Source organism: Gadus chalcogrammus, chromosome 12, assembly GCF_026213295.1.
Source record: "Gadus chalcogrammus isolate NIFS_2021 chromosome 12, NIFS_Gcha_1.0, whole genome shotgun sequence".
Lineage (NCBI taxonomy): Eukaryota > Metazoa > Chordata > Actinopteri > Gadiformes > Gadidae > Gadus > Gadus chalcogrammus.
This window is the reverse complement of record NC_079423.1, coordinates 18,981,482-19,005,800: the sequence shown is the minus strand read 5'-3', so window position 1 is coordinate 19,005,800 and position 24,319 is coordinate 18,981,482. Positions and strand designations below refer to the sequence as shown.

The following is a 24,319-nucleotide window of genomic DNA, read 5'->3' as shown; positions in this document are numbered from 1 at the left end:
AGGTCGCATGGAGTTGTAAGGAGTCACCAGAGATTGAACATGTCAAATCGCAAGGTCCAGTTTTAGAACGCGGCAATTTAACTATTTCTCTTCAGCCAATCACAGCACAGAACAACTTGTATGTCACGGTCTTACTCCGTCCCGGTACCGTACTGTCCACTCCAGCATAAAAATATCAGTACTCTCAAGCAAAATAAAAATAAAACTGATTGCAAAGCTAATCAGTTTGCGACCGTCATTTGGAAGGCAGCCAGGAGGGACTACTTTTTTGTATTCTTTAAAAAAACAGCTACTTTCACTTTCTTTTTTTAATGTAGTGTCTATGACTTTCGTTTTGCCATAATAGTAACCGTTGTATAAAAGCAATAGATCACTTCAGTCAGTGGTATGTGCTCATTATACCACTGTGAAGGGGGTCGCCGGCCCTCCGCTGCGCGTCGGGCCGAACAACGCCCCTTAACAGTGGTATAATGAGCACATACCACAGCCTGTCGTGATCTATTGCTTAATTATACAACGGGGGGCCTAAATCCAGCGATCTGATTGGTTCCTAACTGTTGTATAATGAGCGTATACATAACTGCTATGACGCCCGATCATTTTGTGAAAGTTTGCATATCACTCCGCCCCTGGAAGTAGAAACAGTTACAAAGTAAAACATATGTTGGATGATGGAGAGGGTGTAAATGTTGTTACTCCAGGAGTGAGCAAGGCGATGGAGAGACTAACGAAAGCTTAGGCACACGGCAAGTGAACTGCTCCATAGGATAAATTGCCGGCGAACCGCTCTAGCCGAGCCTTCTCTCGGAGGGACGCTAAAGTGTGTTGCATAGCGACCGTCGTGCATTTTGAAGGCAGCCAGGAGGGACTACTTTTTTGTATTCTTTAATAAAACGGCTATTTTGACTTTCTTGGTTTCTTTTTAAATGTAGTCTATGACTTTCGTTGGTCCATAGTAGTAACCACTGTGAAGGGGGTCGCCGGCCCTCCGCTGCGCGTCGGGGCCGGACAACGCCCCTTAACAGTGGTATAATGAGCACATACCACAGCCTGTCGTGATCTATTGCTTAATTATATTATCACACACGCACGCACGCACGCACGCAGTGCAGGGCAATACATTTGACATTCCAGATACAGCACCGCTGAATGCTTTGCGCTTTTCATTCAGCGGTCACTTTATTTGTTTCCAACAATTTACATTTTCTCAAATGGTGTGCATGTTTACATTGTTTACTCCATTTAGACTCAAATTCAAAGTTCAAATCCCTTCACTTGATCCCTTCACTTGCCATTTAACATCTCTTTACGTCTTAAACTATCTTTATTAAAACACATTTTCAACCTCACTTGGCACTACAGCACTCACCGCATTTTCTGCAGGAAATGCATTTTCTAGTTTAAATTGGTTCTTTCTTATTTAGGTCACACACACACACACACACACACACACACACACACACACACACACACACAGGAGTTGAAGTCATCCGTAAAACTAACTATAAAAGAACATTTACCCTTTGCACATGCCGTCGATGCCTGGTGCTTATGCAAACTGGAAAAACTTTGATGTGCATGGAAAATTATAGATTGTGAATAGTAAGACCCAAGCGGTACATGAACCGTTTTGTCTGCCTATATTCCAAAGCTACTATTTTCCCTACAAATAATAGGCCACAGTTGAATAATGACATGTCATTTTCGCGATAGCTGTTTCAAAAAGAAAACATTCATTTTTCATGAACAACAGATTTGAATACAGAATTTACAGCAAAACTAAACCTCAACACTGTAATCAAATGAGGGGGGGGAAATAGGCGAGATGGAATAAACGTTGTAATGCTTCACGATTGGCTCAAACCTAAGACTTCCTCATTCCTTTGTGCAAATAACAAACAGAAGACATGAGTGCACTTTTTTCCACTGAGGGCCCAGTTCCACCACAGCTACTCACCGCTGACCACTTGTCCAAAGAGCTCTTCAGGGGTGTCACCGAAGAAAGGAACGCACCCAACGAGGAACTCGTAGAGGATGACCCCCATGGACCACCAGTCTACCGGCTTCCCGTAGCCTTGCCGCAGTATCACCTCTGGGGCGATGTACTCCGGCGTACCGCACACCTACACCAGAGACATGAAGTAAGATGGAGGACATGGCAACGCATGGGAGAAGATGGTAAGAGGACATAGCAACATGGTGGACATAGCAACAGAACCTAGCACGGACGACATAGCAACAGGGCCTAACATGGTGTACATAGCAACAAGGCCCTTCATGGTAGGCATCGAAAAATGACATAGAAAGAGGTTTCTCCATTCTAAGATCCATCACAATGTGGACATGGGGGATTCTGTGACAGAAAATTATCTGAAATTTGTAAACATAATTAGGCTGACATGAAAAATATTTGTTAGGAATTTTCAAGTGTTCCTCACTGCAGATCCAAATGGGTGGAGCTTGACATCCAGCTCCGCCCAAAAATAAACCGCTCCTCAAACGGAGCTCCTAACATCCATCCACACCGTAGCGTTATACCAGTGGTGGGCTATCAGGGCCAGCAAGGCCTCCTCGCTGGCCTAAACACTATCAGAATCACTGACTTATGTTTTATATATGTTTTCCATGAATATGTATTAAATTATTTCCAATAGTCTATTCTCTTCATTTCATAGCTTTTCTCTTGGTTGCGCTGCTTCCACTAGTGTATGTTTATGTTAGAGCTTTTATCCAATCATATTTCAGCCATCATTTGTTGCCAGGGTCAAAGAAATCTGCCTTGACGCCTTCAGAATCGATAGTTCTGGCGTCTGTAGCTTAAAGTAAGTGGCAATGACGTTGTTGCTTTAACCAATTCGATTTCGAGTTGGCAACATCGAGGCCATCTAGCAGGCGTCCAGTGACGTCTGCATTTTCATGTCCTTTGATTGGATGGTCAGAGAGGTACTAGAGCCAGCAAAGCATCTATAGCTACCGGCACAAACTAAAATAAAGCGAATAATAAATAAATAAATTAAGCGATTCCCTGAAGGGAATTAAAACTTACTCCAGAAAAACGACTGGACAGACTCAACTTTCAGCATTAGCCTCCATGGCGATAGAAAGGGACTTATTGTTGGAACTGAAATGCACAGATAAACTGTACAACAGAGTAATCTAACCCTTCTTGAGGAAAGAAAGGAGGATGAAAAAAAACGAGAAGTTTATATTTCTGTTCCTTTCAATGCGAACGTGTTGCCAGGCTTACAAAAGGGTTATTTAAGCCATACACCACCATTTGGAAGTGAAGTCCATTCGTTTTGAGCAACCACCACTTGGAGGTGAAGTACATTAGTTTTGAGCACAATCAACATTTTATGGTCAGAATCACATTGTTGGTCAAAAAGTGATTCTCTTGCTCTGAAAAGTGTTTTGCACACATAAAAACTAGAAAAGTTGATATTTCTGTTCCTTTTAATGCAAACGTGTTACTAGGCTTACAAAAGGGTTATTAAGCCATTCACGACCATTTGGATGTGAAGTACATTAGTTTTGAGCACAATCAACATTGTAAGGTCAGAATCGCATTGTTGGTCAAAAAGTGATTCTCTCGCTCTGAAAAGCATTTTTTGCACACATAAAAAATAGAAAAGTTGATATTTCTGTTCCTTTCGATGCAAACGTGTTACTAGGCTTCCAAAAGGGTTATTAAGCCATACACCACGATTTGTAAGTGATGTACATTAGGTTAGAGCACAATCAACAATGTAACGTCAGAATCACATTGTTGTTCAAAAAGTGATTCTCTCGCTCTGAAAAGCATTTGGCACACATAAAAAATAGAAAAGTTGATATTTCTGTTCCTTTCGATGCAAACGTGTTACTAGGCTTCCAAAAGGGTTATTAAGCCATACACCACGATTTGTAAGTGATGTACATTAGGTTAGAGCACAATCAACAATGTAACGTCAGAATCACATTGTTGTTCAAAAAGTGATTCTCTCGCTCTGAAAAGCATTTGGCACACATAAAAACTAGAAGTTGATAGATCTGTTCCTTTCAATGCAAACGTGTTACCAGGCTTCCAAAAGGGATAATACGCCATACACCACCATTTGACTAACTCTTCTTGAGGAAAGAAAGGAGGATGGGCATTGCGTACAAATAATCAGTCGTTTTGGTGAGTAATGCATTTTATTTAAACGTTTTAATATTTTTGTCATTTAATTAGGTTAATATTGATGTTTCTGCTAGAGATGATGTATGCATGACAGCTGTGGTTACAGTGAAAATAGAATTGTTGAATTGTCCTAATTGGGTTTCTTGCTTTAGTAATGGCATTCTTTCTTGCTACATGAGATACCTGTCTGTGATGCAACGCCCTGTTATACTGCATTTCTGTGTAATATTGATGGTTTCTATAGCCGTGGAGTCAAATTATGGCATTAAGAGGTGGATTAGTTCATGTAGGACACCAATGTAGGCCTAGGGGTGAAATGCACGGCCCGCAACTGCGTTATACTATAGGTGTCCGAGAAGCATAACCCCCTCTCGGACGTCAGTCAATCACCGGCTCTCTGGGCCTAGAGCTAGAGGCTACTTGAACTTGTGCTCCCGAGTTGTATGAGTGAGTTGGGGAGGGGCTGGATCTGGGCGGGGACTGCGGCTGTAACCAAGGGTAGAGCTGGACTAAGCCAAGCTCCACCAATTTGCACTGCAGTGAGAAACCTTTCTTCATTTGCCTATATTCATTGAAACAATTATTTTGAGTCATTGTAATACAGTTTTAATCAAATAAGTTGGAAACAGTTGACATTGTTAAGTCTGGATGCATAGGCGTCGATTACGCTGGGAACACGTTCCCACCAGATTTCGTCAAGATTATTACACGGGTCTTCTCAATGCCGTGGAACACTCAGTTCACTTGCATGGGCACTTCACAACTTCCGGCGGTGAATTATATTTGATAATTCACCGTTGCTAAGTATTATTGACCGCTGTCAAGGAAGACAAAGAACTTTTTGCCTCTAATGACGTCATTGGTACCACTCCTCAAGTAGCTCGGTAACTTTTCAACCCCAGCGTCTTCGGTTGCTAAGCGACGTCAACGTCTTTGGCGGACTATTTCTCTGCTGATCAACACTACGAATGCTGGTAACAAATAAATTGTAAACAGACACACCATGTGAAGTTATTTTTTCGTTTTGGCAAGTAGCCGTGTAATAAGCGGGATAATGTATAGAACGTAGCCGGTCATTATCGAAAATAAGCCCCTTCAGGGCGAAGCAAGACACCTCGGTGACCTGTTCGCCCTGTCGGGGCTTATTTGCCCGATAATGACTGGCGTTCTATACATTATCCCTTACTTATTACACGGCTCTTCTCAATGCTGCAGACTGCTCCATTCACTTGCATGGGCCTTCCTAGAGTTCAGCAGTCAATTATTTTTGTTTATTACACGGCTCTTCTTCTCAATGCAGCGGAATGCTCACGTACAGCATATTTGACCGCTGTCAAGGAAGGCTGTTACGCTATGGGTAAGTTGCTGTTCTGTTCGCTCTGACATAAAGTCAGTTATGAAGGAAAACTACGGTTCATATGATGTGTAAACTATCAGCATTTGTTGTATAACATGCTTGACTAATGAGGCATTTATAAAACCAGTCGTTTTGTTGCTTTGTGACGAATTGTTGCCGTAGTGTGTGAATAGTCTTTGGGCTAGCTGCCAACATGTGCGAGGAATGTTTTAGCTAGCTGCTCTCAGCACGAGGTGTCCGTGACCTGTATATGCTAATGCCAAGCTCCACTTTTGTAGTGTGAGTGAGAACAGACTGCAAGGCTTTTCCATTAATTGCACACTGTTCGTGTTTACTGTCCCATGTTGCAGGTATGTTTATTTGTACTGTTTTACATGCAATGTTGTTGCAATGTTGTGTAATTAATATGTGAGTGCTCTTTTACACTGGATTTTTCAATATGTGTTTTGGACTTTGCAAAACTGAGTCTGTTTTGATGTTAGACTAATGTTATGCAAGTTGAGCTAATTCTGAATGTTGTCAATACAAATAATAGCATTTATTTATTGACTGTTACTCACTATTACAGACCATTAGGATCTTTTATGTTTTTATATTTTGTTTACAAGTATGTTTTTTCACACCAAATGTTACCACTATACGATCACTGTTAGAAGTAAAATGCTGTTACGCTGTGGTGCGAGCAAGGTGGTGTTGGCAGGGGTAGAGGAGTGTTGAGTTCTCCTATGTTTTTGCAGTTTGAAACACCTGTACATGGGCGTGGTATTGTTTTGGGGGAAGTGAGAGTACACCAGGGTTCCCTTTGATCAGTAGGGATGTGTCCCCTCCTCTAAGTCATCCTGTGGGTATTTCAAATGAGCCGCAACACACCAGTTCTGCTGCCCCTATCCCTGTGGCCCTTGTTAATTAAATTGTAAATCAGATGGGAGATGTAATTCAGCATGTTACTCAGAGGTTTTACAGAACATTATAACCAAATTCAGCCCATCTGTGAGGACCCCTTTAACCAATGCTGCCACTTCCTCAGCCAATGCTGAAATGTCTACTTCAAACATGCTTAACGGCTCTCATTTGCGGCTTGTATCTCACAGAAAGCTGAAAGATCCCCCATGCTTCAGAGGGGAGAGCTCTGACTGTGTCTGTTAGAGAGTGGGAGGATGTCATGAGAACTTATATTAAGAAAAGTAACCTGAGACCCGAGGAACAAGCTGAGGAGATCCTTGTTCACCTTAGGGGAAAAGCTAAAGACATCGCCCGGGTGCGTACCAGAAACAGTGTCATAGACATCACCCATGACCCTGAAGCCATCTATGCTCTCCTACGAAAGCACTTTGGTTCTGCCCCATGCTCACCACTCCCACTAGCAGACTTCTATACCACTCTGCCTGAGAAAGGTGAGGAGGCATTTGATTATTGGCTCAGGCTGTACCGTTGACATTGCCGTTGAACGGCTTAAGGAGCATGGCAAGATGTTGGAAAGTCTTGGCACTGAGGTAACACGCATGTTCATAAGAAACTGTCCCACCCCTGAGCTTTCGATGACATTTCGTTCAAAGACCATGGACAAGTGGACTGCTCATGAAGTCCAAGAAATCTTATGCGAGTATCATTCAGGTATGACAGCCGCTGTGAGCAAAGTAGCCAAGGAGAAGGTAACAATGCACATACAGCACACTGCTTCTCCAACACCTGTACTGTCTACTGGGGGGCAGGGGCCGCCACAGTCGCAGGCCACAGACTCTGCTACCCTGGAACGACTTATCAGCATGCTGGAGAAGGTACTTCTGCAGAGACCTGTTCAGTCGGGTCCAACCAGACAGTCTGGTCCACGGCGTCCTAGGATTGAAGGATTGCATGAAATGCCTTGTTCCGTCTGTCGTGATGCTGCTCACTCTGCCTTCACTCACTGCCGTGACCATAAGCTCTGTTTTCAGTGCCACTCACTAAATCAATCGAGTCGTGCTTGTCCTGGCCGCACAGCCTCAACCAATCATCAGCAGCTGGAAAACGAGTGGGTCCGCACTTTAGGGAGGGCAGTGTGGATCATGGTAGTGAGTCTTCCAGCTGTGACAGTGATGACTTACAATCTTTGCATGAATCTCTGTGCTCCTTTGCACTGTCTGGAAAGGCAGCGATTTTCCAATCGACACACAAACTTCAGAAGTCAGACAGCTTGTTTTACACTGATGTTTGTGCTGCAGGTGGAGTTCAACTGAAAGCATGATTGATAGTGGTTCCATGTCATGCTCTATAATTGAAGCTGCTGCTGCACGTCTCTTGCAACACTGCCCTGATTTGAAGAGTAGTCCTGCTGATGACATTGTTGTTGTTGGTGCTGGGGGTCACAATGTCTACCCAAAGGCAGTCTATGATTTGGAGGTGGCTATTTATGGCTTCAGGTTGCTCATCCCAACACTGGTCATCCCTGGACAAACAGACGACATGATTGTCGGTAGTATTGCAATCAAGCTGCTCATACACTTGATGAAAAAGTCTGAGGACTATTGGAGACTTCAGGCTGCACCAGTTGACATTACAGATTGATGACTGTGGTCAGTTCTTATCTCTGCTCTCCAACTCTGAAAAATGGCGGGGAAGGCCCATGACTGCCAAGATCGACACAGTGAAGCTAAGGCAGAGTATTACACTTGAACCTCTGCGTGAACACCTTGTCTGGGGAAAGCTGCCCGCATCCGCACCTTTGTCAGTGGGGAGCACAATCATCGTCGAACCGACTCAGTCAAGATCAAGGCCCAGAAATGTGCTGGTTGGCCGGGTTGTCACACCTCTGTGGGGCGACAGGTGGGTCCCCTTTAAACTGATCAATCCTAGCAGCAAGGCATTGACTCTGAAGAGAAACTGCAAGATTGCAGACGTTTTCCCATGTGTCGCAGTTGAGGAGCTGCCTTTCCCTGAAAAGGTTTCTGTAAATATCCAAGATGTCACTCAGGGCTCTGTGTCGACAAAGTCCCCTGAGCAGAGAAAAGAGGTTTTAAACAACTTGGGACTACAAGACTTGGACTTGGATGGTTGAGAGGTGTCTGACCAGTGGAAAGATAGACTTCTGCAGCTCGTTGTGAAGTATGAGTTGGTCTTCTCAAGGGACAAGATGGACTGCGGGGAGGCTACGGACTTCGTCCACAAAATACCCCTCATGGACGAGAGGCCGTTTCGCCTGCCTTACCGCCGAGTGCCTCCAACACAGTACGAGCAGCTGAGAACTGCACTGAATGAGATGGAGGAAAAAGGCATAATCCGGAAGTCACACAGTGAGTACGCTTCACCACTGGTCTTGGTGTGGAAAAAGGATGGCACTCAGCGCATTTGTACCGATTTCAGATGGCTCAATGCAAAGACTGTGAAGGATGCACATCCACTGCCTCACCAAGCTGATACCATTGCTGCTCTTGGAGGAAATGTCTTCTTTTTGACCATGGACTTGACTTCTGGATTTAACAATGTACCACTTCATGAGGCACACAAAAAGTACACAGCCTTTTCCTCCCCCTTTGGCCTCCATGAGTACAATAGAATGCCCCAAGGTCTATTTAACAGTCCCGCAACTTTCATGAGGATGATGTTATCAATCTTCGGTGATGAAAGTTTCAGCAGCTTGCTCTGTTACTTAGACGACTTGATGGTCTTCGCCCCCAGTGAGCAGCTGGCCATTGAACGTCTGGAGATGGTGTTCTCCCGTCTGAAAACTCACAAACTCAAACTTGCTCCCAAGAAATGTCATCTCCTGAAGAGCTCAGTTAAGTTTCTCGGGCATATCATCTGTGCAGATGGGGTGAGAACAGACCCTGACAAGGTCAAGGCCATTTCTGATGTAGGAGAGGCAGAGTTAATGGAGAATGATGGTGTCATGCCCTCCTGCAAAAAGATCAGATCTTTCCTTGGCATGGTCTTTTATTACCAGCATTTCATTTCTGACTGCTCCGAAAAGCCAAACCTCTCTTCAGGCTCATTTCTGGACGGCAAGTTCAATCCCAGGCCAAGAAAAGAGGGAGGTTCAAGAAACAGTCCTCTGCCCCACCAGCTATAACACCAAGTGACTGGACTGATGCATGTCAGAAATCATTTTCAAACACTGAAAAGTGAACTTACTCATCGTGTCACCTTGGCTCACCCTAACTTCGACCAGCCTTTCATCCTTGCTGTCGATGCTTCTTTTGATGGCATTGGAGCCGTCTTGTCACAAGTGGCACCTGGTGAAACAATTGCAAGGCCTGTCGCCTTCGCCAGCAAGACGTTGACCCATTCTCAAATGAACTACCCTGCACACAGGCTGGAATTTCTGGCACTGAAATGGGCCGTATGTGACAAATTCAGTCATTGGCTAAAGGCTAAACACTTCACCGCCTGGACGGATAACAATCCCCTGTCCTACATTCTTACAAAACGACGCTTGGATGCGTGTGAGCAAAGGTGGGTGGCCAAGCTGGCAGTGTTCAACTTTGATCTTAAGTACGTTCCAGGAGTTAAGAACACTGTTGCAGACGCTTTGAGCCGTGAGCCATTCGTTCAGTCATGTGTTGGTTACCGCTTGCTGAAAGAGCCCTATATCGCATTATTGGATGAAGTCAATGGAGTTGTCAGAGATACAGTGCAGGATGCTTTTCGACTGACAAACAACTGTCAGGTTGTTCAAGGTGCAAGGTCAAAGTCAACAGACCTCAGTGATGTCCATGATCCTCAGACTGAGGGAAGTTCCATCAGCTCGGACGAGGTGTCAGCTGCACTAAGCGCTCATCGTGGTTGTGGAAATCTCAGTGCTAACCTACCATTGCCACAGTTGCCTGATGAAGACCCTTCCACTGTTATTCCTCAGAGCCAGTTTTTGAGCATTCAAGGGCAAGACCAAACGATAAGTAGAGTCCTGTTCTATGTGCAGCGAAAAAGGAAAGCTACCAGACGCGAGGCTGCAGCTGAACCTGCCTGCGTCAGTAAGCTCCTCAGACACTGGAAAAAGCTCAAAGTACAAAATGGGATTCCGTACAGGGTGAGAAAAGACAACCGACTGAACAAAAAGCTGTCCCAGTTCATTGTACCAGATGGCCTTAAACATCAGATTCTCCTTGGCCTCCATGACAATGCTGGCCATCAGGGCCGTGCACGAACCCTCTCCCTCGCCAGAGAAAGGTTTTTCTGGGCTGGCATGGAAACAGACATCATAAACCATGTACGACGATGTGAAAGATGTATTGTTGGCAAAACCATTGAACCTGCAGCCCGTGCACCCCTTGAATCCATTCACACATCAGAACCAATGGAACTGGTGTGCATCGACTTTTGGACAGCTGAACTGAATGACAAAAAAACAGTTGATGTCTTGGTCATAACTGACCACTTCTCCAAAATGGCGCACGCCTTCCCCTGTCAGAGTCAAACTGCAAAACATGTTGCCCGTCGATCGTGGGATGATTTCTTCTGCGTGTATGGCTTTCCCAAGAGAATCCATTCGGATCAGGGGGCCAACTTCAAGAGCAGGCTCCTGAAGGAACTTTTGGAGATGGCAGGGGTGAAGAAGTCACACACCACACCTTACCACCCAATGGGTAATGGTGTCACAGAACGCTTCAACAGGACGCTGGGGAATATGTTAAGAACCCTTCCCCCAACTGCAAAAGCCAGGTGGCCTCAGATGCTGCGGACTCTAACCTTTTGTTACAACTGTACAATACATGAGACGACCGGCTTTGCCCCATTTTACCTCACGTATGGACTGGTTCCACGTCTCCCTATCAACATCATGTTCCAGCATGTGCTTCGAGATGACAAAGTGATCAGCCATAATGAGTTTGTCTTACGGTTGAAGCAGGACTTGAGCGAAGCCTCGCGGATTGCTCAGAAACACACCCTTGACGAGCAAGCACGTCATGCCAGGCTGTACAACCGCAAAGTAAAGGGCTCTCCACTAGCTATAGGTGATCGAGTGTTGTTGGCCAACCGTGGTGAAAGAGGAAAAAGGAAGCTTGCTGACAAGTGGGAATCTACACCTTATGATGTTGTGTCTGTGAGGTCTGGGATCAACGTGTACAGAATAAGAGATGCCATTACCGGCAGAGAGAGAGTTGTGCACCGGAATCTTCTTCTCCCAGTTTACTTTCTTGCCGTGGATGAAACTCCTGCCTCTCTTGTGGACTCAGATAACCAGGATGTGGCATGTGCAAGTGGTCGAGACTCTGTGGAGATGAACGATGCAGATGGCTACAACCAGACTTTGGACTGGCTAATGCACTTCCCTGACCCAGTGTCCGTCAGTGTAGCTCATTCCCCTGACCCAGTGTCCGTCATTGTAGCTCATTCCCCTGACTCAGTCCTTGTCAGTGCGGCTCACTCGCCTGACTCAGTCCCTGCCAGTGTTGCTCATTTACCTGTGCCAGGCATGTCTCACTTGACTCCCACAGAAGATGTTGATGAAAACACTGCTATTTGTTCACAACCTCAGTCTTCATGCCTGCCCGGGTGGTGCAGTCACTACCAGATATGGGAGACATGTCAGACCTCCCAAAAAGTTGATTCATGAGATGTCAACAAAAAGGGTTGAGCATACAGTACCTTTCCTGGTTCAAGTCCTGTGCATGAATTCTTTCACAGACTGTTTAAGGTCTAAATGACCAGGAGTAACCCCCAGTTTTGTATGGGCTACATCCAAGTACTATTTGTTTGTTTTTGTGAACTTGGGTATGCAATGTGTATTGCCTTGAACAAGATGTTCAGAAGGTATATATGGCATCTTCTACTGTTCTGTGAAAAGTATTGGGCTTGGTACCACCTGATCCTTTTGCACTCCTTAAGGGAGGATTTTGTATTGACTGTAATTTACATCAGTGATATGGTTTCACTTTGAGCAACTCTGGATTTGTCTGAAGTTTAACAGAATTTAAAGGGGGTGTATGTAACAGTGTAAATAATAACTTGGGTTTAATGTTAAATTCCTGTCAAACTTGGGACTGCAACAAAAGGTTTTTTTGTGTATTTTATTTTGAAAGTCCACAGCGGAAGTTTGTTTCACACTTAATGCTGGGCATTTTGTTTCGCGTAAAAGTAAAATGCTGTTACGCTATGTGTAAGTTGCTGTTCTGTTCGCTCGGACATAAAGTCAGTTATAAATGAAAACTACGGTTCATATGATGTGTAAACTATCAGCATTTGTTGTATAACATGCTTGACTAAGGAGGCATTTGTAAAACCAGTAGTTATGTTGCTTTGTGACGAATTGTTGCCGTAGTGTGTGAATTGTCTTTGGGCTAGCTGCCAACATGTGCGAGGAATGTTTTTGCTAGCTACTCTCAGCACGAGGTGTACGTGACCTGTATATGCTAATGCCAAGCTCCTCTTTTGTAGTGCGAGCGAGAACAGACTGCAAGGCTTTTCCATTAATTGCACACTGTTCGTGTTAACTGTCCCATGTTGCAGGTATGTTTATTTGTACTGTTTTACATGCAATGTTGTTATGTGTAATTAATATGTGAGTGCTCTTTTACACTGGATTTTTCAATGTGTTTTGGACTTGTGATTGCAAAACTGAGTCTGTTTTGATGTTAGACTAATGTTATGTAAGTTGAGCTAATTCTGAATGTTGTCAACAAATAATAGCATTTATTTATTGACTGTTACTCACTATTACAGACCATTAGGATCTTTTATGATTTTATATTTTGTTTACAAGTATGTTTTTCAAACCAAATGTTATCACTATACGATCACTGTTAGAAGTAAAATGCTGTTACGCTGTGGTGCGAGCGAGAACAGACTGCAAGGCTTTTCCATTAATTGCACACTGTTCATGTTTACTGTCTCATGTTGCAGATCTAAGAAATAAAGCCAGTCCAGTGCTCCATCCGACCTGTCCTCCTGAGGTTAATTCAAATAGCAGCAGAAGTAGTATTACAAAGGTCACACTAGTACCATGGACAGTATCAGAACGATAACCTGTTGAACTAAATGGATGTGGTAGGCTACACCACGGGATGCATCTGCAGACCACTGACGCATAAATAAAGGTAAGACACAATATTTATTGCTTAAGATTTGCTGGTACTGTGGCGAGGTCTTTTGTGTTTTTTTGCACTCAAGTGGTCGGCTGTTTTAACTTGCAATTGATAGTCGGTGGAGTCAGTCTGTTGTTGACACAAAGTGACTTCTGGTCATTCTTGCTTTGCTTGAATTCTGGAATAATTGTGGGGGGGAGTGCATGAGTTTTGGTCAGAATGCCTGATGTAGGCTAGTTTTGATGGAATGCGTGTTGTGAATTGAGAACAGTAAGCTCATGATGTGATACAGCATTCAGCTTTGCAACAAATATTTTTTTCTTTTTCAATCTTGACGACTTTTGTAGTGCTGTGTAGCCACACGTTTGGCCCTTCTGAACTTGAACACGCAGTTAATTTCCTTTCCTAGCTCCTCTTGTTTATGTTGTTAGCTTAGCAATGTCATCTCACGTTGTCGACATTGGATACATGGAGCAGAACATAGTGAGTCATATGTCCGATGCTTTTAAGAAACGTTTTCTTCAAAAAACATGGCAGGCAGATGATTTTGTACACATTTTATTCCTTAGTAATTAGCTACATGGGTATGCCGTCTTTCAGAACCTTTCATTACCGGCACTAAAGATAGAAAAAAAGAGTGCATCCTCATTGTCCCCAGCAAATTTCAAACCAAACTGACGCCCATGTCTGGATGTCACGTGACTTTGAGTTTAACAGATTAAATCTTTATTAGAATATTGAGTCTCAAAGGGTTTCACAAACCGATCATACATCCCTCAGACCCTCAAAGACTCCCGAGAGACAAGGACCAAGGGACCCACCTGTTTGTCTATGAACTCCCTGGTGTCCTTCTCCATGTGTCCCTCATACAGGTTGGTGGTCAGGTTCATCAGGCCGATCTTAGACAGGCCAAAGTCTGTCAGCTTGATGTGGCCCATGGACGTGATTAACAGACTGGAGGGAGAGGTAGAGGAGGGGATAAGGATTTAGATTAAAAAGGTGGAGAACAAGAATGTGGGAGGCACCAAGGTCAAAAAACACAAGAGGAAAATATCTAACTCTATAGGGACTAATAGCAGCAGTATTATTCTATTATTGGCTCTAGAGCAAGCACAGTAGCACTGAGTAACGTCAACTTTTTGCTGTTGTAACACCTGAATATCCCAACCGGGTTAAGTGAAGTGTTTCCATCGCCACTGTAGGAGTACTGACTAATACTGCGTGTGGAGGGAAAGCCTCTGAAGCAGGGACACACTCACTTGTCGGGTTTGAGGTCCCGGTGTACGATGCCATAGTTGTGGAGGTACTCCAAGGCCAACACCGTCTCGGCAAAGTACATGCGGGTCATTTCCACGGGTAGAGGACCCATGTTCTTCAGAAGGTTAGCACAGTCCCCACCTACAAACAAGCAGGCAGACAAAAATCATGAACCATGTTTTCATTCTCTCTTACAGTGGACATTGTGAGGCTGCGGGGTTTCACATCCGGACAAAAAGTGTATGGCTTCCAACCAATAAAGTTAACTCTCAGTTACGTTAGATAAAATTGTCTAAAAGACATAATAGAAAATAATTGCCCATATCTAATTGGCCATTACGTTCCCCCATTACGTTCCTGTAACATTAGAATCAAACGACTGTAAGGGCACACTCACACTAGGCCATCTGTACCGTGCCCAAGTACGTTTACCTCCTAAAGTCTAGATCGCCATCCGTAGTCAAGTACAGTTCAATTCCGTGGCCTGAGTACACTTCAGAGAGATGTGCTCAGGCCACGGTACAGATGCTAATGAGCCGACACGCGCACACGCACGGATATGCAATCTGAGGTGGATGACATATAGTTCATGCGACCCTTCTACCCCATTAAACAATAAACATGGCGGCAAGCGGTTCACGAGTAGGTTCACGTTGGTGCAATAGCAAAGTTGAGTGTTTGATCAAAAATCCCCCATTCTTCAAGGCGCAGGCTTTCTTTGTTCACTGGAGAAGGCGGAGCTACGCACAGAGTCTAGACCTCTTTAAAATAATTTGCATACTCCCAAATGTTTTTATTGTTTTATGATTGAAGACACCCGCATGCAAGAATAAGTTCACGTCTGAGTGTAGGCTACAAACACGATTTACTATTTACAAGTGCAAAAACGCCAACATATTCTTTATTTTTCTGACCACTTATTTTTTATCCAGACAACAGCCTCGTAAGGACAGTTCCTCTGCGACTCCCTCGTAGATCGCACCATCTTTCAACGTCTTTGTTTAATACGACTGCTTCTCTCACATGATCAGCAGTTTGCGGATTTCACTTTCTCTCCAGTTAGAACTGCTCATGATCATATCGCTGCGTTGTCTCTCTGGAGACAGCGCAGCAACACCTCTACCCAAGCCCCCCCCTGGAACCGCGGAGCCGAGTAGCACAAGCAGACAATTTACCTCGGGGAGTGTAAACGCCTGCTTGTGTAAACGCCAGTGAGATAGGGCTGTAGAATGGGTCCAAATAAAAAAAAGTCCCCCCCCCCCCCCCTAAATGTAATTGAGTAGGGTACAGTGCAACTATGCCTAGTGTGATTGCATCCTAAGTCTTACTACACGTCAACGCCACGCCCCGAACCCAACCCCTGGTATGAAACTAGAGCCTCACAGTCGTCCACAGTACCTTCCACATACTCCATGACCATACAGAGGTGTCTCCTGGTCTCAAAGGAGCAGAACATGGACACCACAAAGGGGTTCTCGGCAAAGGTCAGGATGTCTCGCTCCACAAAGGCCTGCTGGATCTGGTTCCTCAGCACCAGGTTCTGCCGGTTGATCTTCTTCATTGCAAAGCGCTGCCTGGTCTCCTTGTGCCGGACCAGGTACACGGCCCTAGGGGCGACATACCGGACAGGAATCATGTTCAAGGGATTTTGTTTTTTTTAACAATGTCAAGGGGGTCAAGGGAGGCAGGTGACAAATAGCAACAGGTTTTGAAAATAACACACACAAAGTGGTAATGAAACTTCATTGTTCTTTGGTAATCCTGGTATATCTAGGTAGAATATTCAGGAAATCCTATCCCTATTCCTTACCCATAAGCCCCGTTGCTTATCAACTTGATGGTTTCAAAGTCACTTTCCAGAGGTTTCCGTCGTGTTGGAGTGAGAGTCTGAGGAAACTTGTTCTAGACAGAGACAGAAAATCAGCATTTTCAATAGCCTGTAGCTACAGAGAATAAGCCCTACCACAGTATCAGTTCAGCTCCATTGTGGTATTGTTTTTAGGTCAAAATAACCGTAATATTAAGCCTTTGTGTGCTGATATATTTGGTGCATTCTATTACATTTACTTATTCATATAATATTCAATATTCATATTTCGGTAATGCTTTATATTAAGGTCCTTGTAATAAGCCTTTGTTGATAGGCAGTGGTGGGTAGAGTACTGAAATTTATACTCAAGCAAAAGTACAATTACTTCCTTCGAAATCTACTTGAGTAAAAGTAAATATTCCAATTGGAAAACCTACTTGAGTAAGAGTAAAAAAAGTACTTTGTTACAAAGTTACTCAAATTACAAGTTATTTCACATTTTTGTATTGCAGTGCTTGGAGTGAAAAAGTGAAAAAGACATAACGTGTGAGTTAATGAGAGAAAGATGTACTCTCTTCATTGTGTGTATTGTTCATTAAACATACATACAACAATACATACAATAAAATAAATTTCATGTCATTTCAAACAAATTGACGTAAGTAGAGGCGCGAATCGGTCGAATTATTCGCTAGAGAAAACCTGCGACAAGATTTGACTTGCAGCACGACACTTTTGCCCGGCACGGGCGAGCTAGTTCACCTGGATTTGTAGCGCGACACTTTCGCTCCAGTTCAAATATTTAAACTTTGCCGTGACATTCGCGTGATGACAGTCAATTAGCGTTCAACAGCGTGGCCACTGAGTGACGTGCGTAACGTAACAGCCAATCAGCATTCAACCGGCCAAACGAACCGCAGCATGGAGGAGAAAGTGATTGTTGCCTTTTGCAACTCCCGGAGCTATAATAGTATATAATATGATATAATTGTTTATTCTACTTCATTTAAGAATGCTTGATTCTGATTGGCCGGGAGGAGGGCATTAATCCGGCAGGTTGCCCGCTGACTTGTCGGTTCTACTTGCTGCTGACTGTGCACAGCGTCATCAAATAGTAGATCAATACGCCGCTTGTATTTCAGCCTTCAAAATGAGAGCTGGTAAATTGTGTGAATGCACCTAACTGTAATCGGAAAATGCGACCCTAGAGTAGGGGGGGCCTCTTGGACCAGATCAATATTGTAAATAAGAAACTGTTCTTAATGTTTTATCTGGAAAAATAAAGGTTAAATAAAAAATAAATAAAAAAGTATTCAACAAAAATTCAAATAGGTCCAGTTAGAGAAAATTTCCTCAAGCAAAGGTCCGGAACATCATAATGTCTAACTTGCGTCATCATTCAGTGTGATATATATTGAAGTAGCCTAGTAGTTGTATCAACGTCTGCATGTAATCAACAACTGACTGTCAGATCAATACAGGTAGAACAATTCAATAACATTTCGACAATGTTTATTGCGACTTTTATACAATTATAGTCAATAATACTGAAGATATGTATTATTAAAGGAGGTTCAACTGACTCAACTGAAACTAATCTCTTCAAGGAAAAGAAGGGCTACATTTAAAATCAAAATGGTGAAGATAAATATAATAATAATCTTAAAATATAGATAAAATATATACTTTCCTTTTGAAAGATAAAATAAAGTATAGCAGCTGCTTGAGTGTCCCCTGTTTCTTTGTGAATGTTTTAACAGTTTCAACCAATTTCAAAAACATAACAACACATCTTAACAATTTAACAGTTTTAGTTCACCCCTTTCTGTTGTTCAGTGAGAGAACTGAGCTCTAGCTTGTCCTGCCAGGAGTTTAAATACCTATTGGCCAGGTAGATGTCCTCTCCTTTTGTACTGGTCTTAAGGGGAGTTACACCTAACACATCTTCACAGAACTCTTAATTTTCTTGGTTGAGGAACCTTACATAAATTAACAGCTGAGCATTGTCAGACACATCAGTAGACTCATCTACAGCTAAGCATACACACCTTATGAATGGCTTCAACCAGCTGGGCTAGCACATCCTGGGTTAACATTTCACTTTTCTTTGTGGCTGATGATGCTGACATGGGTATTTGCTTTATTTAGTCACAAAGCTCTTCTTTCTGTTTCCCCTCAAGTAAGGTTTCAGCTACTGCACTCATGCATACCTTGACAACCCCTCCATCAGTAAATGGCTTTTTGTGTTGACCCAAAAGGCTCTGAGGGAACATTCGTTAGCACGTTGTTGGGCAGTGAATGAATCGGTTAGGGTCCGGTTGGATTGTTCATATTGGGTTCTGAGACTGCTTATTTTCTGTGACCGCAGTTCAGACTTGAGTGGGTATGTTTGTTGAAAACCGTTGTGCTTTGTCTCATATCGCGTTTCACGTTGGCCCTTTTGAGTGCCACTGTCTCTGAGCATATGAGACAACCTGATTTTGTTTTGCCAGTGGGAAGAATGAACATGAATGAGTGTCCATTCTGGGTTGAAAGCTGTTTTCGCGGTCCACTTTTCTCTTCTTAGAGAGCGCCATGTGTAGTTATTTTTCTGTCTCCGGCTCACTCTGTCTGTCTCTTTTCTGTCTCACTGTTCTCCAGCTGTATTACTCATTCTTCTCCCGCTGTATTACTCATTCTTCTCCCGCTGTATTACTCACCCTTCTCCCGCTGTATTACTCACTCTTCTCCCGCTGTATTACTCACTCTTCTTCCGCTGTATTACTCACTCTTCTCCCGCTGTATTACTCACTCTTCTCCCGCTGTATTACTCACTCTTCTCCCGCTGTATTACTCACTCTTCTCCCGCTGTATTACTCACTCTTCTCCCGCTGTCTTACTCACTCTTCTCCCGCTGTCTTACTGACTCTTCTCCCGCTGTCTTACTGACTCTTCTCCCGCTGTCTTACTGACTCTTCTCCCGCTATCTTACTGACTCTTATCCCGCGGTCTTTCTCACTCTTATCCCGCTGTCTTTCTCACTCTTCTCCCGCTGTACTACTCACTCTTCTCCCGCTGTCTTTCTCACTCTTCTCCCGCTGTCTTTCTCACTCTTCTCCCGCTGTCTTTCTCACTCTTCTCCCGCTGTCTTTCTCACTCTTCTCCCGCTGTCTTTCTCACTCTTCTCCACTGCGGTCAAGTGAGCCGCCATTCGTCCATCCGCGGTTAAGCCAGCCGTCACACAAAATCTTCGTGCGCCTCTACTCTAAACAGCCTTTGTGCGGTATCTCGCAACGTTCTCAAAATAAAAGCCTTCACCTACGGTTGTGTGTTTGTGTGGATCGCTGCAAACGCTATCGGCGTGAAAACGTCCACAACAAAAAAGGGTTTTCAAAGGACCAAGCATGCACGTGAGGTTTTCAAAGGACATTTTCCCCGAAACTATACAGTGAAATCATGTGGTTCCTTGTGCACAAGTAGTCGGGACAACAGTTAGTATATTCATATCATTCAGTCCCGGAACTTATGTATATTTTTGTCTATAGCTCACTTCAAAATGCTAAGAAAATGCAATTTGCAAAGGCCAAAGTATGCATAGGTGAGGTTTTCATAGGACATTTATTCAAAATCTATACAGTAAAATCGCATTGATAGGCCTACTTGTGTACAAGTAGTCAGCACAACGTTCTCAAAATCTGTACAGTAAAATCACATGGTTCCGTGTGTACAGGTAGTCAGCACAAGGGTGAATATGGTCATGTCAATCAGTGCCGGAACTTGTGTATAATTTTGTCTATAGCTCACTTCAAAGTGCTAAGAAATTGCAATTGGCAAAGGCCAAACTATGCATAGGTGAGGTTTTCAACTGACATTTTCTAAAAATCTATACAGTAAAATCACATGGTTACTTGTGTACAAGTAGTCAGTATAGCACTTAGTATGGTCATGTCAGTCCGTGCCGGAACTTATCTATTATATTGTCTATAGATCACTTCAAAGTTCCAACATAATGCAATTTGCATAGGCCAAAATATGCATAGGTGAGGTTTTCAAAGGACATTTTCCCGAAATCTATACAGTATAATCACATGGTTACTTGTGTACAAGTAGTGAGTATAACACTTAGTATATTCATATCATTCAGTCCCGGAACTTATGTATAATTTTGTCTATAGCTCACTTCAAAGTGCTAAGAAAATGCAATTGGCAAAGGCCAAACTATGCATAGGTGAGGTTTTCAACTGACATGTTCTAAAAATCTATACAGTAAAATCACATGGTTACTTGTGTACAAGTAGTGAGTATAACACTTAGTATGGTCATGTCAGTCTGTGCCGGAACTTATCTATTATTTTGTCTATAGCCCACTTCAAAGTGCTAAAATGCAATTGGCAAAGGCCAAAATATGCATAGGTGAGGTTTTCAAAGGACATTTTCTAAAGATCTATACAGTAAAATCACATGGTTACGTGTGTACAAGTAGCTAACACTTACTATGGTCATGTCAGTCAATGCCGGAACTTATCTATTATTTTGTCTATAGCTCACTTCAAAGTGCCAACATAATGCAATTTGCATAGGCCAAACTGCATAGGTGAGGTTTTCAAAGGACATTTTCTCAAAATCTAAACAGTAAAATCACATGGTTACTTGTGTACAAGTAGTGAGTATAACACTTAGTATGGTCATGTCAGTCCGTGCCGGAACTTATCTATTATTTTGTCTATAGCCCACTTCAAAGTGCTAAAATGCAATTGGCAAAGGCCAAAATATGCATAGGTGAGGTTTTCAAAGGACATTTTCTAAAAATCTATACAGTAAAATCACATGGTTACGTGTGTACAAGTAGTAAGTATAACACTTACTATGGTCATGTCAGTCAGTGCCGTAAATTATCTATTATTTTGTCTATAGCTCACTTCAAAGTGCCAACATAATGCAATTTGCATAGGCCAAACTGCATAGGTGAGGTTTTCAATGGACATTTTCTCAAAATCTATACAGTAAAATCACATGGTTAGGTGTGTACAGGTAGTAAGTATAACACTTACTATGGTCATGTCAGTCAGTGCCGGAACTTATTTATTATTTTGTCTATAGCTCACTTCAAAGTGCCAACATAATGCAATTTGCATAGGCCAAACTGCATAGGTGAGGTTTTCAAAGGACATTTTCTCAAAATCTATACAGTAAAATCACATGGTTACTTGTGTACAAGTAGTAAATATAACACTTAGTATGGTCATGTCAGTCCGTGCCGAAACGTATCTATTATATTGTCTATAGCTCACTTCAAAGTGCCAACATAATGCAATTTGCATAGGCCAAAATATGCATAGGTGAGGTTTTCAAAGGAAATTTTCTAAAAATCTATACAGTAAAATCACATGGTTACGTGTGTACAAGTAGTCAGTATAACACTTACTATGGTCATGTCAGTCAGTGCCGGAACTTATCTATTATTTTGTCTATAGCTTACTTCAAAGTGCCAACATAATGAAATTTGCATAGGCCAAACTATGCATAGGTGAGGTTTTCAAAGGACATTTTCTCAAAATATATACAGTAAAATCACATGGTTACTTGTGTACAAGTAGTCAGTATAACACTTACTATGGTCATGTCAGTCCGTGCCGGAACTTATCTATTATTTTTGTCTAATGGCTTGGTTTTTGTTTGGGTTTGGGGAAATAAACTTGCTATTGAACAATGAGACGGTTCATTTTTTTGTGGGGTTTGGTCTAAAGATCATCTTGTTTGTCAGGTTTCGTGGAAATCAGATGAAATTAGTGACCTGTGAAAACATTTTTTACGTTTTTCAACTTGAAAGGGGTTTATGGATCACAAAATGGGGAGGGCATTATCTTCAGGTGTGTCTAATTAGTACCATCTGGTAGACTAGTTATGCATTGGTTTGGGGGGGGTTGGGTGCCATACCATGGAAGCTATTGAGCAAAAAGTAATTTTCCATAGGAAATGAATAGGATTCTTAAAAAAATGAATGGCATTGTAGGAGCAAAAACATCTTACGTTTTGGAAAGAATGTCCTCAAAAACATCACATGCATATTTTGGCTGTTGGAAATTGCATTATCTTAAAACTTTGTGGTGAAGTACAGACAGAATTCTACATAACTTCTGGCACTGACTGCTATGACCGTACTACGTGTTGTACTGACTACTAGTACAAAAGGAACCATGTGATTCGACTGTATAGTTTTGGAGAATATATCCTTTGAAAACCTCACATATAAATTTCTTTGGCTGATGGAAATTGCATTATGTTAGCACCTCAAAGTTAGCTATAGAAAAAAATATACATAATGCTGTATATATATAGGGTTAGTAATAATAAATAAAAAGTATAATGCATAATACTGGATGCTGTCCAGGTTTCAGTCCATCTTGGACAATGTCTCACACCCTCTCTATGACACACTGGCCCTGCAGAGGAGCACCTTCAGCAGGAGATTCCTCTCACCCAGATGCACCACAGAGCGCCACAGGAAATCTTTCCTGCCTGTGGCCATTAAAATTTACAACGCCTCCCTTAGAATGTCAGACACCGTCCCTCTCTGTAATCTCTGACCTCAAACAAGGACTATAATTCTTGCACCTTTTGCACAATACTGTACAATCCTTTTTGTACAGTGCTGTCTTTTGTGTATGTATGTATGTATGTATGTATGTATGTATGTATGTATGTATGTATGTATGTATGTATGTATGTGTATATGTATATGTATATATATATATATGTATGTGTATATATGGTGTTGTATATATATTTATATTGTCCTTAAATTTTTTATTTGTATTTTTTGTTTTTCTTAGGTTGTATCTTTTATCTTTTGTGTATGTATGTGTATTTATGTTGCATGTATATGTATATGTATATATATATATATGTGTGTGTGTGTATGTATATGTATATATATGGATATGGATATATATGTTATATTTTATATTTTATCCTTAATATTTATTTATTTATTTGTGTATGTATATCTGGAGTTCGTGACAAAAATAATTTCCCTCTGGGATTATTAAAGTATTTATCTATCTATCTATCTATAAGTTCCCGGACTGAATGTTATGACTATACTAGCTGTTGTGATTTTGAGAAAATGTCCTTTGAAAACCTCACCTATGCATATTTTGGCCTTTGCCAATTGCATTTTCTTAGCACTTTGAAGTGGGCTATAGACAAAATAATAGATAAGTTCCGGCACGGACTGACATGACCATACTAAGTGCTATACTGACTACTTGTACACAAGTAACCATGTGATTTTACTGTATAGATTTTGAGAAAATGTCCTTTGAAAACCTCACCTATGCATAGTTTGGCCTATGCAAATTGCATTATGTTGGCACTTTGAAGTAAGCTATAGACAAAATAATAGATAAGTTCCGGCACTGACTGACATGACCATAGTAAGTGTTATACTTACTACTTGTACACACGTAACCATGTGATTTTACTGTATAGATTTTTAGAAAATGTCCTTTGAAAACCTCACCTATGCATATTTTGGCCTTTGCCAATTGCATTTTAGCACTTTGAAGTGGGCTATAGACAAAATAATAGATAAGTTCCGGCACTGACTGACATGACAATACCAAGTGTTATACTCACTACTTGTACACAAGTAACCATGTGATTTTACTGTATAGATTTTGAGAAAATGTCCTTTGAAAACCTCACCTATGCATATTTTGGCCTATGCAAATTGCATTATGTTGGCACTTTGAAGTGAG

General features: G+C 42.2%; 1 protein-coding gene across 1 annotated transcript in view; it reads right to left on the bottom strand.

Annotated features, from left to right (window-relative positions):
* The window catches only part of LOC130392745 (microtubule-associated serine/threonine-protein kinase 3-like), a 145,165-nt gene that overhangs the window by 72,866 nt on the left and 47,980 nt on the right, over positions 1-24,319 (bottom strand). The window contains exons 6-10 of the mRNA XM_056603254.1: positions 16,581-16,672; positions 16,169-16,377; positions 14,773-14,911; positions 14,335-14,467; positions 1,958-2,123 (exon numbers count right to left, since the gene is read on the bottom strand). Coding sequence (XP_056459229.1) covers positions 1,958-2,123; positions 14,335-14,467; positions 14,773-14,911; positions 16,169-16,377; positions 16,581-16,672 — 739 coding nt within the window. The remainder of the gene's footprint in view (positions 1-1,957; positions 2,124-14,334; positions 14,468-14,772; positions 14,912-16,168; positions 16,378-16,580; positions 16,673-24,319) is intronic.